Source organism: Pterocles gutturalis, unplaced genomic scaffold (genome assembly GCF_000699245.1).
Source record: "Pterocles gutturalis isolate BGI_N339 unplaced genomic scaffold, ASM69924v1 scaffold42284, whole genome shotgun sequence".
Classification (NCBI taxonomy): Eukaryota; Metazoa; Chordata; class Aves; order Pterocliformes; family Pteroclidae; genus Pterocles; species Pterocles gutturalis.
In genome coordinates this window covers 1-16,694 of record NW_010134937.1, presented here as the reverse complement: position 1 = coordinate 16,694, position 16,694 = coordinate 1, and the positions used below count along the sequence as shown (strand labels likewise).

General features: G+C 38.3%; 1 protein-coding gene across 1 annotated transcript in view; it reads right to left on the bottom strand.

Moving 5' to 3' along the window:
* LOC104467816 (B-cell receptor-associated protein 29-like) overlaps window positions 1-16,655 on the bottom strand; it is a 22,986-nt gene extending 6,331 nt beyond the window's left edge. The window contains 6 exon segments of the mRNA XM_010081736.1: window positions 3,642-3,753; window positions 6,453-6,588; window positions 10,702-10,762; window positions 10,765-10,848; window positions 13,001-13,101; window positions 16,564-16,655. Of these exon segments, the coding sequence (XP_010080038.1) occupies window positions 3,642-3,753; window positions 6,453-6,588; window positions 10,702-10,762; window positions 10,765-10,848; window positions 13,001-13,101; window positions 16,564-16,655 (586 nt within the window).
* Window positions 16,656-16,694: the final 39 nt, after the last annotated feature.

Sequence of the window (16,694 nt, the reverse complement as noted above, 5' to 3'; positions counted from 1 at the left end):
AGAGTGTAACTAAAGTTCAAATGCACCTAAACGACTTTGGTGACTCAGTACACACTCCACAAAGTGAAATCCTAACATCAGAGACAAGGAAACGGTCTTCGGGTTTTGTCTTGATGTGGCACTACAGACTCAACTCAAAAATGCAATAAGGTCACAGCTCAATAACTGCACACAGGTGCTGGGGACCGCAATGCCCATCATGCACCACCAGATGCAGGTAGAAGCTTTATGTGCCTGTCATTTGCCATGAAATATTGTTAGAAAAGTGAGGGGTCAACGAGCTGGACAGGAGCTGCAAGACTTCATCAATACTAGTTGTTCCGCATAAATTTCTGTTGTGTAAATGAAGCTGTAGCTTTTATCACACACTAGGACAGTGTCACCAAAAAAATGACCTGAGATAGAAGGCAGAATAGTACAGCAGTGCAGAAGTCTCCCTCCTGCCCAAAGGGTCCCATAATAACAAACAGACATTTCACACACCAGCATTTCCAGAGTGTGGGATTTGTGAGTGATTAAACACAGTTAATGCACCAAAAGTCCTGTTCCTGCCCCCAACCCAAGGATCACTGTAAGCACAACCGCTCTATAAAACTTCTCTCATACTCTGATGCTATCTCCAGTTTCAGACAGTTTGTTTTCTTGTGGCTTTTTAGATAATTTTCAAAACTATCAAAATGAAACAATATCATAGCATCTTTTCTTTCCCCAGAAAATTCCTAAAGGTCAGAGACCAGCAGCCATACTGAGCACCTTTAATTATCCAAGTCAACATTTTGTTAGAAATTATGTCTAATGTGTAGCAGGATAAACATACCCACATCTGCACTGGGTGCTCCTGGGAGTATATATATTTATTTCTGGCTATCAGTGAGGTATTTTTTCATAATATACAAGTGTATCAATAAAATACCATCCTGGAAGGTTTCTAAACAGTCATGTTATTACAAGTCCAGGTATGCCAAAAGGCTTAAGTGTTAGCCCCTCTGCTGGGTGCCTATAAAGACCCCAGTATGTGGGTCTGCAATAAAGTGGTGAAAATCTAGCCCCTTTTCCTTCACTTCCACAATAAAGTGAAAAAGGGCATCAAGGGGGATAGGAAAGTCAAGTCTGAAAACAAATTTGGTTGAAATATTTGTCACTCATTTCCAACCCTTCCTCAGATTTTAGTAATTTCACTGCTCAGTTTCTTTGTCTTGCACTTTTATCTTCCTTCCCACCTGCCCAGAACACAGTAGGTAGCAAAGTATCTTAACTTAGGATTTCACTTATGTTTAAGTGAACAAAAGTAAGGTACGCTGCATTTCCCATAAAAGGTAGAAAGTTGAAGAATTAGAGATGAGTATCCTGAAAGTCTGCAATAATCACTGTCTATACTATAATTTCAGTCAGAATTTCAGAAAGAGGAGATATACGAGACATACAGTACTTCAGCTCTGCCAGAAGTTGTAAATCCTGGATCAAAACCTTAGCAAAAATTTGTATCTCCCCTGAAGTCACAATATTAATCCGATACTAAACTGCATTATTTAAATGCAAAGACAACTTACATTTAGGAAGAGGACTTGCATTTAGGACTTCTCTTGGGTGCCACTCTATTGAGGTAACCCACCTTTCAACAGGTGGCCTACTATACAGTAATGTATCACCCGATCAGCATGCCTAAGTAGCTTAATAAACGTACCAGACCAATGGATATTTGAAACTGCTCTGTGAAAAACATTATACTTGTTACTATATCCAAGCAGTAAAAGCCTCAAACTCCAACCAAACAAGAACAAAATACAAATTTATGACTCTTACTGATACTATATCTGAAAAACAAACAAAAAGACACCCCCCAGCTTTCCTTTTTACACTAGTTTTGCCTTATTTCATTATTAGGTGACACCCCACACACTCTTCACTCCATTTCCCCACCCCAAGTAGCCCCAAAATTTAATGGACTGCATTTTGTGCACACAAAGGAAAGGTTACTTTAGTCATGGGAGCTCAGTGGCATGGAAAAAAATGTTAAAAAGAGGTTAAATAAGCTTTTCAATCTCAACTTTGATTTTGTCTAATGCATTGCTCACACTTAGTGAGCATGAAACTCATCATTCACCTGCTCAGTTGCGAAAGTTTCAAAAGAAAACAGTAAATTTGATTCACATTAAATCTCTAACACTCCATAGAAAGCTGTGTCTACAGATGTGGTTAATATAGACTACTTTAAGCCTTCTGGCTATCAGGATGCTCAAAATAATGTATAAGAAAACTTACAAAAAATAAGGTAGACAATTAACATAACCTTGGGGTTTTCTGTTTTGGCAATGAGGGGGATGGCATTAGGGGAAGGGTTATAAGTATTTTCCATTCATTCCTTAAAAAGACCTTCTCCTTCACCTTCCCCTTAACAAAAGACTCAAGCATGCCTTAATTTATACATGTTTTGGATGGACAACAGCCGATAGGGAGAATGCAGCTGAAGCAGCATGTGGTAAATCTATTTATTCTTCAGCTTTCTCTAGCATTCCTGACTGAAAAGCTTACATTATATTAGCGTTACATATCACTAGTTAGTTTAAATAAAACATATGCACTTAAGTATTTCATTGATCCTGTCACTTCAAAGCCAGTTTTCCCCCCTTTCTTCAAGGAAACAGCAGGAGGGGGAAAACCCACAATCAAACCTGCCTGAGAATGTGAACTAATGAGACCCTCTATTTAAAGATTCTTGTTGCCTCAAGCTCAGCTGAAAAACGTTCTTGTTCGTCTTCACAGCAGACAACGAAAAATGATTCATGAAATACTTGTTGTTATTTTAACAACTTTGTAGCAGTGCCATGCAATATGAAAACAGGGTTATGTTTTGATGACAACATGCCATCTGGTACCACTAAAAATCTGTATTTTGTTAGTCTGAACATCTGATTAATGCTTACAAGGTCACAGGCAGTGTTATCTTAAAAACACTAGTTTCAGATGAGCAGGTGTTCATAAGCATCACACACCTTGACAGATCCCAATAAGACAGAACCAAACAGGTAAAATCTGCTTCTATCTCAATTTGGGTTGCCAAGAAAAAAGTTTTGACAACCTAAACCTTAAACACGGAAGCTGCTAACAAAAGTATTATGTTACAAATTGCAGCGTGTTTCCTTGTGAAAGAAAGAAAAAAAAAAAAAAAAAAAAAGCTAACACCTCTGCTGCAGGAGATATATATCTAGAATACTAGGGACTTGTCTGCTATCTGACCAAAACCCTACTTTACAGAAAAAACCTCAGCCACACACTTCCCCATTTTATACAGGGAGAGTGGCTGATAGGTACAATATGAAAGATCAGTCTGATGCTTATAAGCAATGTGCAATTGATTCCATCTCCTGGTCATGTCATTTATGAAGATGAGTTAACACCACATAAATATATCAGTTCAATTTGGTAACAATTACAATTTAACTAAGGTGTTCAAATTACACCATACACATTTTCATAATGAAAACATTTACTAAAATATGGGGATGGCAATGGCATGTTTTTCGAGTTCCTAGTCAAATGTGAATAAACCTCAAGCCAAGTGTAAACTGATGAAGTTAATTAATGCTACACCTACAAAAAATTTTTGACAGCCACTGTTGAAATAGTGTGGTAATACTTACCATTTGATGTCTTCTGTAGCTCTACTTTCAAATGTTCAATTTCCTTCTTCAGCTTTTCATTAGTTGCTTCCACTGACTCTTTAGTTTTACTGCTTCCTTTTTCACTCAAGGCCTATTAAAAAACACAGATGCTACAATTAATTCTGTTTTCATTACTCTGACATTAATGCCAAACAACCAGAGAATGTCAGCCTTGATCTTGCAAAGTGACAGCTTTTATCAAACGTCAACAGGACACAGGCAGATATTCAATTATTATAGAAAAAAATCCCAAAATAAAAAAAAAAAAAAAGGAAAAAATGCTCAATGTTTTAAGTTGATGGTAATAGCATACTTGTAATAGCATGGCATCCTCTCCTGTGGAAGAGTACTTTGTATCTCTGCATCAAGGACACAACTTCTGTTTAGGTTATAAATGGCTTTTCCAGAAGATGTACACTGGGACTGCAAGTGACAGAACACTGCCATGTTTATGTGCAATTTGTTCTAATAATTTATTCCAATTTAAATCATGTAATACATTAACAAATCTCTCCTTGTAGGTTTGCAGCTACTTTTTCAATCTCCAGAATACCTCAATACCCAGATTAGATTTCCACTGAAATTCAAGAAAAAAATATGAAAGGATTCAGGAAGGGCACTGTAAGTACTAGACACAAGAGCAGTACCTCTGTTCTTTGAAAATGTTGGCACTACTATACTTATGCATACTCTTATCATTAAGGCAATTTCTACTGATGACTTAAAGTATCATATATTATGGATTAGATCCCATAGTTAGACCCTCTGCTCATTAGCCTTTACACAACCAATCATCATCTCTGTTACAAAAACAGCAAAAGAACGCTTAATGGGAAAAAGGAGAACTGAGATGAACAGCTGCTAGGTGAACTGGCAATACCAGAGCTTACTGGGCACAGGTGGGAGCAAAGGGAAAAGATTACTTTAAGGAAAAGAGCTCTTTATTAAAAGACTGGTAAACAATCCAAAAAAAAAAAGGGCTGAAGAAAATTTTCCAGAAGCTATTTAACCAAAGAGCAGAGATTGAATTTGACTGCTGGTAACAAAACCATGACCAATTTGTCATGAAATTGGACACAGATTGCCTCCCATACTTTGTGCTCACTTCTTTCTATTAATACACAAACAGTTATTTCTGTAAACTTTCATCTTAAGTCCTGTGCTCCATGGAACCTCTGAATGGGAGACAGCGCAGACCTAGCACACTAAACTTAAAATATTTATACTTATAGCCAGTGCCTTTTGTGCAATTGCTCTTCCCTCTCTCTGATGCTGGAATGAAGCATCCTTATAAATGAACACAAATGCCGGGGCCAAGCCACAGAAGAACCTACGTCATAGTATCTCTATGAAGTTATAATAAACCAGTTCTGAACACTTTGCATCTTGAGCGCAATGGAGATGCAGCCACAGCATACTGGCTGTACCTGTAGCTACCACTGTTTTTGCAAACCACGCCATCAAACACACCAACAAAACCAGACAGGCATACAGTTTCTAGTTTCTGGCTATCGCTTACAAGTGGCTAAGGGAATGTGTTGCTAAGAGAATGTGAAAGCAGAACAAAAAGAGGACTTTTGGCCAAATCCCAACAGAAGAGAGAGGGGGGGGAAAAAAAAAAAGTGCCAGTATGCATTAGAGAGACAAACTCCATGGCTGAGAGAAGGAGTCAGGACCATTTTGACAAAATACCAAATCTTAAAATTTTTGAATCATTTCATGCTTGGGAAATACCTAACACACACTCTAGTGATCCTTGTTTTGCAACACCTCTCAAACAACTGGATTTTTTGGTGTCCCTTCTCATAACTTTTCATCCAGAGTCTGCTTTCTCTGTGTGAAGATCTATTACAAATATATTACAGTGCTGGTAGCCATAGACACTGCTCCAGACAACCTGGAAGGAAACCTGTACACACCTGCAGTGAATTTCGTTTTGACAATGTGCCAGACTGAAGAATGCCCTAAAAATATTCATACCCCGGATACCTGCACTCTAGCTTATGGTTCAATCTTTTCCAACGGAAGTCAAACTAACCAATTACAAGAAAAGATTTCATACAGTTATCTTTATTATCTTTGCTGACTGCCTGCATACAACTATATGTTGAACCACAACAGAAAAATGAGAGATTAATTTTCTCCATTCTTCTCATAAAAATAACATATTTCTCGTGCACTGGTTGTTCTTTTAAGTAAGAAATTTTTTGTAATATCCTCATTAATACTATGGCAGTGCCTTACTGAGAAAGGAAGGTATTAGGAAATTGTCTGACACACCATAAAAATAGATGCATGAATACAAAATACTATAAATACAAAAGACCAATTTTACAAGTTAGAAAATATATTTCAGGACTGGAGCAAATCCTATTTAGAAGAAACAGCCAGCACGAGAACAGCTATATTGTAGGCCTTTCTGTACTGGACTGCTATAGCCCTGACCTAAACAGCCAACTCTTCAGGAAAAAAGAATAATATTAGTGTCTCCCTCTACTTTGCTATGATTAAATTAAAAATGATATTTTAAGAATATATTACTACTTTGACGAAATTTGTATTGGAAAGTCAGAACTTCATTTATCTGGATTACTCTAGTATCCTTTGTTAATAAAATGCTACTGAAATTTGTATTCAGTACGCTGAATTACATATTGTAAGAACATTGTTCTTCCTTTTTCCAACAGAAGAAAAAAAAGAAAGTACACTATTCAGCAGCAAACCATCCCCAGAGTATTTTGTACTAACTACTTGTTGTATAAGAAAATAACTAAAAAAGTTCAAAGATACCTCCTGCAGCCTTTCATTCTCGGCCATATATTTTTTGGCTGCTTCAGTAGCATCATTTACTTGTGCTTCCAGAGCTGCGTGAGATGCCATCCTTTTTGCCAACTGAGTAAGAAGGGTAACAGTACGTCTCAATACACTGGGGAAGAAACACAGTGAACAGCACAGTAATTCACAGCACAAACTGGAAAAAAACCCCACACCACTCAAACAGCCAAAACAACCCCTTTTCTCTCTCTCTCTCTCTGCATTATATGTGAAACCAAAACCACAAGGACTGTTTAAGCACCTGAAGGGAAACATCCAGGCTCATCGATGGCAAATAACAGTAAAATAAGAGACTGAAAAGATTTTCATCCATCAAAAATCTGGCCTTTACCTGATGCAGAACCTCCCTCCTCCCAAAATCCCATAGCCATTAAGGGGTCAGGGATCTGCTTGCTTAAAGGCTGAAATACTCTTGCATGACCTAGTCTTTTAAATAGGATGGATTTCTGAATACAAGACTCAAGCAACCTGTTGTGGCAACGAGTGCAACGCAAAAAACCAAAACAACAACCAACCCACCAAAACACGACTACTTTATAAAAGGCCTTACAAGAACAGAATTAGCAATGTGAGCATGTTAATCTTCAAAGCACTCTGTCAATACTGTATAAATCAGAACATGAATGAATGTCAGCACTCATGGCACCTTAAACGTAAGCTTTGCAAATACCTCCCTTGACCTGATCTAGTGATTGTTTCTTTGCATCACTACTTTCATTATTCATCTTCAAGTCTTTCAAAGCAGTATGTTGCTGAGTCAAGGAAAGGCCAAAGCAACACTGAATTAAATTAATTCCTGTAATATAACTATGCAGCTGCTCTTCAAAAGAAATTTGAAAATCCAAGTAATTGGGTTTTTCATAACTGAAAGAGTATTAACAGACCTTTTGGCTTTCAAAGTAAGCCCTTCTCACTGCTTTTTCATTGAAAGCTCATTTTCTTACATATTTAGTTTTAATAAAAAAGTTAAGGTCCCCATGTCACTACTTTTCCAAGGGTTAGTAGCTTTTACTATTGTTTATTAATGTATAGATGCAGCAGTCAGGAGTCAGTAAAACATCATCACAGTCCAGCTGCACTACCACATGTGCCAGATAGAAGGGAATAACCACTTTTCTTGACCTGACGGCTACAGCCTTGCTATTACAGCTCAATACATGATTGTCTGTCTACCAGGATTCCCAAGTCCTTTTCTGCAAAACTACTTTCTACGCAGCCAGCCAGTCCCCAGACTGGATGCTGTACATGGTTATCCTGTAAGATGCTGGACTTTGGCATTTGCCTTTGTTGAACTTCAAGAGATCTCTGGCTGCACATTTCTCCAACCTGTCTATCTCTCTCTGAACAGCAGCACTGCCGTCCAAGATACCAACCACTCTGATTTGGTACAGTTTGCAAACTTGCTGAGAACACATTCAATCCCATCATCCAGGTTGTTAATAAAGACATTAAACAGCACTGAGCCTGGTACCAATCCCACTGGGGCATCAGCTGGAATTTGTGTTACTATCATCCTTTGAGCCCAAAGGCCCAGGGAATTTTCCACCCACCTTTCTCTCCACTTCTCCAACCTATAACCCTCCACACTTAGGCTATTAGGATACCTCAAGAGACTATGTCAAAGACCTTGCTAAAGGCACACAACATCCACTACTCCGTCCTTTATGCACATAGCCAGTCATCTCATTGCAGAAGGCAACAGAGATGATCAGGCATGACCTCTCCTGAGTAAATCTGTGCTGGCTGTTCCAAGTCATCGTATCCTTCATGTCCCTGGAAATGGCTTTGAGTAAGACTTACTCTATAACCTTTCCAGGGACCGAGGTGAGGCTGATTAGTCTCTAGTTCCCTGTATCCTGCTTTTTGTCCTTCTTTGAAGACAGGTGCAATGCTTGCCTTTTTGCAGTCACCAGGATCATCCCCTGATCATCATGATCTTTCAAAGATGACAGAGTACGGCCTTGCAATGACATTGGGCAACTCCCTCCGCATGCAAGGATGCATCCCATCCTAGGATGTCACATATTTGTAAATAATCTGCTTCAGTACTCCCTAGCTGCATCTTCCACTATTGTGGGTAATGTTACATTTCTCACTGACTCTCCTAGAGGCTCAGAGAATTGGGAGGCCAAACAGCAGACCCAGTAAGAAACATGTAACATAAGGTTGGTAACAAGACACTCAATGTCTCATTCTTTTCCATATCTTTGGCATTTGGTCCCCTGTCCTACTGAGCAGCGAGCTCATGTTTTCTTTAGTTCTCCTTTTGTTTTCAGCCCTTCTCATCTCTTTCTGGTTCAGCATGAGGTAAAAGACAGCCAGACAAGCCTCGGCAGGCTCTCCACATCTCCTAAGACATCAAGTCAGATTAGCAGATGGGTGCCACTGCCCTAACCAGGGACAGTCTCCGGTAACTACGACCCTCTTCTCTTCTGTGCAGACAGTTGGTGGATGAAGGCTCAGCTGCCTCCACTGATATGAGGTCATTTTCCTCACCTGTACCCAGTGTTCTGTCTGCTAAACCACAGATGGACAAGAGCTTTTGTTACGTTGCCAGAAATGAGAAGCTTCCAGCCTCCTCCATTTTGGGAATCTCCATCTACCACACTTTTGGAATTCTCCTATTGGCTGATGTGCTAAAATGAACCAAAACTGACCCAAAGAATGAACTAGGGGAATCCAAGCACCCATTCATACCTACATGTGGTCCTAACTTGGTTAGGTGATGACAGTAGCAGTGTAGGATAAGGCAACCCAAGGAATACTTTTTTTCCCCTTCTCTGACAGACATTATGCCTGTTTAATGGATAAGCAAAATAGCTCTACTAAGAAAAGTCCTTTGATCTGGTCAACACTGAGAAGAAATAAATACTCCTACAATCTTGCTGAAAGGCCAGTAGCCCAAAAAAAGCTTTAATCAAATCTCTTCAAAAGCAGAACTTTTATCCACAATAAAATCTATTAGGGCCACCTGACAAGTTTTCTTCCTTGAAAGTCGAGTGGGCGTAGTGCCCTGGAGGACCAGCTTCCGATTCTCGTGGAGGACACAATCCAGCTATTCCTCTCTTGAAGCAGAGATCAAACTTATTTGTGCATATTTACTTAACCTTTCTTAGGGAAGACAAAGAACATGATGCATTCCTATCACTATTGTGCAAGGCTACAGCCACCTTTGTTTTTTCAAAGTTTTCCTGCTCAAATTTTATACAAATTTTTCATGATGCTTCTTTATGTACAATATTCCTCAATGATCAGCTAAAATGGCCATACATTGCTCCAGGGGGAAGAGGTTTGTCAGAAGTCTGTGATTCCAGGCATCTTCTTGTTCTGTGTTCCTCTTGCGTATCTAGGCAACATCAAGCAGCTCACTGAAGGAATTCAGAAGCAGGCCAGCATTCTACTGTCACCATAAAAATGTACAAATAGGAAATCGCCTGACAAACACATCTGTTTCCATACATTCACATTATCTGTGTCCAAATAGTTCATGTGGTCCTTGCCCAGCCGAGAAGATCTGCAGGTTGTTGTGGCTTCTGCGAAGATTCACAGGCAGTCTCAGCTGCCACTGCTGGGCAGTACAGAACTGTCCTGTCCATTACCCTGTTTTATTAGGTGTGTTTAAACATCCTGAAAGGGATACTGCACTTAAGATCATAATATCTTAGTAGGTCAGTTGTCACAAAGTACTTGATCTGAAATAATAGCTGAAACTTTCCTCGGAAGCTGGAACATTATCCTACAGTTCCTAACTTTGAGCCTTAGATGAAGTGGTTCAAGTCAGACTCAAGCTTTACTTCTTAACACAGCAGGATGCAATAATATCAGCTTGCAACTTATTAGGATTATTTTAACAGTACTTCAGTTTTTGAGGGTTTTTTCATTCCGGTTTTCCATGTTCAAAACAAACAAAACATAGGGCATAAGATTAAAGAAGGAAATTAGTATTCCCTGAAGAAACTTCTGCAAAATACATGTTTTCTCAAATGTTCAAAATATTTCTTTCCATGTGTTGCTCATCCTTACAATCTCCAAACATTCGTAAGATATTTTCCCTGCTCTTACTTGCCTCATAGCCAACCTGTTCACACTTAATTCTTTAATGTCTTGAAATCAGCTTTCTAATCTTTTTTATAGTTGCACTACTTGGTGCTGTACTTCATGGAGGAAACATGCTATGTAGAAATTAGAAAAATGTTATACTTACAGCCAAAGAAATAAGGAAAAACCTGAGATATAGAGGTTTCTTTGTTTTAGAGCTTCATCTGAATGTGATCAAAGGTATTTGTATTGATATTTGCGGCCTTTTCAATCACATGAATGGCAGAGTACTTCTTAACTTCTCTAATAGCATCTGCAAACAAAAACAGTTTGTTCTTATTTACATCTGTGAGTATGCAGGTATGATAAACCAGACATAGTACTAGAAATATGTATTTGGACTTTCTGCTCAGCCAACAGGCATAGGACAAATAGTGACTTCACTGACATTATCCATACATTTTAAAGGTAGGTCTTGATAAATCACTGAAGCGATATAACATACCCAGAGATATGCCAAACCATTGCCCAAAACATGCTTGAGTCATTTCCAGCACTTGCACCCAGCCACCAGGTATCAGGCCAAAGCAACAGATTCTACAAATGTTACCAGAAACCCTACTGTGTCAAAATGTCACTGCTGACAACTAAATTAAAATCTATCCAGTAGAGAAACAATGAAAAAACAGAAAGTGAAGAAAAATAGAAGAGATGCCTTCAGGAGTATTTGCCACAGACAGAATTTGTTAGATAAGCATGTATTCTAGTAAGGAGAGAAGCATCTAATTTAGGCTTGAATCCCAGAGGGGAAGAAATTATTTCTGTAACATCTATCAAAATAGGAAGACTGTAGTAACACAGTATTGAATATAAAGAGAACAGAGAGGATAAGCTACACCTCAGCTTCCTTTCATCTGCCTTTCATCCATCTTTCAGCTTCCTTTCATCCATCATATACTCCTGATAGTTCTGCAGCAGGGCTAATACACTGACAACGCTTTCCAAAGGACAAAATAATTAATTAGGACTTACATACACATAAAAACAAAACCGAACCCAGTTAAGAGTTCATATTACAACCTGTACATTTAAGGTCATCATACATACTTAAGGCCAATATAGCACCTCAAATCTCCTCGTGAACGTCAGCAAAAATACACGTTTCATGACACATCATCAGTTCTTGCAGAATATTTTGGCCACGTGCTATTAAATTGCTGCTGCGTTTATCTAAGCTGACAAAATCAACTTCAAAGAAAAGCACATGTGAATAACATCACTTAAGACTGTCTCTTTTATATTCATAATTTATTTAGAAAAAAAAAAGGTTTGAAGTGAAACTTCAAACAATGCAACAAAGACTAAGACCAAACAAAAGTCTATATCCCTGTGCTATAGGAAGATTCCAGTCCTGGAGTAACCTATTATCTTAAGCTATAGGGCAAGCATCTCATCACTGCTTTACTTTAGCCCAAATCTATCTTTCTGCAAAATCAATTACCATCACCAATTCAAAAGTAAACTTGGTCAAAGTTTTTGATACAAGTTCAAGATGAGTAAGTGAAATCCATCAGTTCTCAATCTTAAGCCATTTACTGAAGGATCTACTTCTAAGGATAATACTAAAGATAATCTAAAATTTAAAAAATGTTTATTTGCATTTCCAGTACTTATTTTTAATATCAGGAATATCGTATCGCAGCCTAGTCTGGCTTTTTATATACGCAGTGCATCTGTATGTTTCTCTCAGCAAACAATAAAACCAAGCAATTTTTCTTTGTATTTAAAGTAGTTTGGAATTAAATAACACTTTCACTGTAAGGTGCTAGAAACACTTCTATCCATGGAGAAGAACTACTTCTGTCACTGAAACACAGAACTATTTCCATCACTGAAATACAGGAGATACTTACTACATGAAGCAGTCAGGACAGACATTAAATTAAATCAGTCAGTCATATGGTAGTCATTCAAACTCTACTTTCACAAAAGCTTTACTCCTACTTGACAGACCTTAGGATCTACTCATAACAAATGCAGCCAACAGCTGTTTTGTATCTGTGCTGAGGAAAAGTACTCAAGAAGCCCAGTGCTTTGATATATTTTTCTGGTCTTCTATTTCAGCAGCAACCAGAGAAACAGTGCCATCTACTGCATATTGAGCAGCTCAGTCAAATTCTGGTATCAAACATTTCAAGTTCATTTACTTGTGTGAGAAAGTGAAACCACGCAGCAGCCTAGACCAAGCTCCATTTTTTTCCTCCTCATTCACTAGTATATTACTACTGCATTTAAATTCCCAACGTGGATACAGTATAAGCCCTCCCCTCTTGCATTCTGTTGGAGAACTTTTAAACAAATTAGCTGATTTACATTAGGCTTGAATCTTTTCAATTAATCTACTACCATGAACTCCATATACCAGGTTTTTTTTTTCCCATTTGAAGAATTTATTTAACACTTACCAAGAAACAAGACGATCAGTAACACTATTATTGTAAGGAACATCTTGTTCCAAAAAACTGCCACTTTGCTCCATAGAGAAAATGTAAAAATCTTCTGCCATCTGTAAAATAGCATTGTGTTATTCAAAAATAATTAAACACTAAAAGAAGAGCATAACAACCTCACAGAAGAGAGCCTTGTTATTGCTATGAGACTTATGTAAGGTCTCTAAACAACCGCTTCAATTGCAATATAATTTAGGTATACATAACTCTTCGATTAATCCAACCTGCTTGTCTCTCTTTGTTTCTTGTCAATATAGGCAAAGACACTTGGTTCAACTTGAAAACTTCTCGCACAATAGCAGATACTCTCCAGATGTGTTTTATTTTATCTTCTACTTTGGCTAGTATTATTTTGTGTTCTGTCCTGCCTACAGTAAACTCAGGGATGGGGTAAAGACTGTAAAACCAATTCCATCATTTTTATTTCTATCCACTTTCACTCCTTGTTGCCAAATAAAATAAAACCCCTCCACAAATTAAGATTTTCTCTGCCATCCTTCTTCAGAAGGCTTATATTTTACATTGATGAGTCTGCATAATTGTAAAGTACAAAGATTGATATTACATTCTAACTTGCAAATGACAAAAAAGGACAAGTCTCATGTTTATATTTTGTCAAGTGTTAAAACCTCTTTTAAAAGCACAAATCTGTTGGCTAAGGAAGCAACTTCAGAGGCCCAATGGTGGCGAACACCATCTTTTTCTTTATTTAAACAATCAATTGTCTATTCAATATTACTGCATGTAGGGCTCTGCAAGCATTCACACTTGCAGCACAAATTAAGAACATCTGATACGCTCAAACGAACTGAGACCCACAACACAGAGCAGCTACTTGTCCTTCGCTGAAAGTTAGAATCAGTGCTACTGCAAAAATGAAGTAATACATCCCTAATTGCATACCTAGGTAACACAGGCATGCCAGTCACCATCTGATTATATCAGGTAAAATTTCCAAGTTTTGTTAAGAGTATTTACATCTTCCAGAGACTGATAAAATTTGTCCTTTAACAAAGCTGTTTCCAACCTACTATGAACCTAATTTAAATTAGACAGTAGATTCATCTCCAATGGCTCCTCCCGGTTCTGCACAAGCAAGAATTAAAATATTTTGGCATTGCATGTGCACAAACCTCATTTAAATCTTTTGGTATAATCTGAATTCTTCATAGCAGACAGCCATAGTCTATATCAACCAAAAAGCTTACTTTAATTAAACCAAGCTCAAACAAAGCCAACCTGCTTACTCTTTAAACACGCAATTCTCCAAGTTCTGTACTGATCTCCACTTAAGTGATCCTCTGAGGTATGACCTTAGACCAACTATACTGCCAAGTCATATTCAGGCTAAAATAATATCTCTTTATGGCAAAGTCTTCCTATGTTATATTTACATGCTTATTTTTCCTCAACAAGTCTTGACATTCGCATTTATTAATGATGCATTTCCTTCTGGTGACAGAAGTCACACAAATACAACCCTTCCAAATTATAATACTGGCCACCACTATAGATGTACCGCACTTAGCAGTACAGTTCTGGCTTTTTGTGTACTTGCATTTTTATATTGCCGATTTACTTACTGGCCAGGAACTTAAAAGCTTGTTAGCAAATTTGAAAAGGAGCTCATTATGCAAAAAATGTGCAGGCACAAAAACAAGCAAACTATCTGTTTGAAGACTGCCAAGTGAGTAAATCAAAACTTTGAAGAACAGCAGTTTCACGCCTATCTTTAATTGTGCATGCCTTACTGCTTTGACAGAGGCAGCTCCCTGGCCACCAAGATGCACATGGCAGCACTGCTGCCCTCCAGTACTGTCACAGCAGCTAAATCCAATCTTTAACCCCACAAGATTCCTGTGACAGTTTGTTAACAAGATACTTGAACAAGTCATGTAAAGGATAAAGCTATTTCACTCTTTCAGAACCACTGTTCAAATGAATAGCTGAATGCTACAAACCAAGGACAAAAATCTATTCTTTGTATATAATTTAAAGCACTGTGTTTAATGTTTGGATAAATTTTGGTAACACTGCAGGTTATGAATTTGCTTCTCAGCCACAGAGACTGGATTCAAGTCCTATTTATGTCGTAAGTGAAACCTATTTCAGTACTCTCAATGTACTGTGCATGTGTCATCAGCCCACAGAAATTCTTGCAGCTAGTTTCCTCACATAAGCTGTTAATAATCTGATTATTACAACTCCCATAATACTCCCTTCTTACATACAGTTGTGCTTTTGATTAGAAAACAACACAAAACTTGAGAACTCAATAATCTGTATTGAAATGCTGAACTCCTCACAAGCCAGCTTGTAAAAATCAGAGGTTAAATTAGATTTTTGAACAGTTTTGACTTCTGAAGTTGAGGAAACATGACTAATCATTAATATCAGCTGTGAAGGATCCAACCATTTTCAGGACTCTCCCACAGATTTAAGTAGTTAAATTCAGACTCTCCACACAGCAGGGTTTTGGTTTAGGTTTTGATTCTTAAGATATTACAGTAAAAGCGGCATTCTTCCTTCTAAATATATCTAAAGATGCAGAAATCAAACATGTAACAGTTTTTACACAACACTGAGACAGCAGCAATTTTTTTGAAAAGCTTTAAAGTTTCATCCTACTTGGTTTTTTTTTGTTTTGTTTGGGTTGGTTTTTAAAGAATTATTGATATTCTGGAAAGAAATCATAACTCTGTTTCTCTTGCCTCTTGTAGAGAAGCTACCTTTTTTGTTTCCTATAAAGAAATAGAAATAACATTACCAAATTTGGAGAGCTACTTACAGGAAGGAGATAATGCTGTAAGCCAGGCCTTTGCATACAATAAGAGTAATTAACACATTTTGTTTCTTCCCCTTACTAAGGGCATTTATTTACAAGAATGAATTATTTTTCTTAATGTCTGTGTTGTGTTCCAGAAGTATTGTTGTTAACTTATACAGAAGTTTATAGAGGCCTTTATCTCAGCAGTCCTGAACCTTTTGCAGCAAGCTGAAGTCCACTTTTTTTTTTTTTAAACAAATGATCACAAATTTGTTACAGCCCTTACACAGCGCATGCGGTTAGCTTCGTGTATCAGATGTCTCTTATCTGTTCAGCACCCACAATGCCTGGTGTGCGCTAGAACACTGTAAAGCTGCTCCTCACAAACTTGACAACTCCTGAAGAGGCTGCACTATCCTCTCATTTCTCACAGATGCCCTCCTGTATGCTGGCTACTCCAAAAAACACACCCAAAAGAGACCAGGAGCCGATACCCCACTTGCTGAAGCAAAGCAATGGGGCTCATCCTGGGAACCCTGACTGCTGCTGGGATGAATCAGCAGCGTGTGTACAGCAAACATAAGGCTCTTTAAAAGAGGCTTATGATTCTTGAAAGTCCTGATGCTCAACTCCCGAACAGCATTCCTTCAGCTCAGTTCACTGTTAGTTTAAGAAGCAGCAGAACAAAAACGTAAAATAAAACCAAACCGGTGAGACCGAGCTGGGGTTGTCCAGCACACTGCAGTCCTACCTCAGCGGAGAAACAAACGGCAGGCAGAGCACGAGCAGCACTCCAATTTCCCCGTACAGAAAGACGGCCACTGCCGTCCACTGGAAAGTCATGCTCCCGGCAGGCCTGCGGAGAGAGCGCGGCTCAGGCGG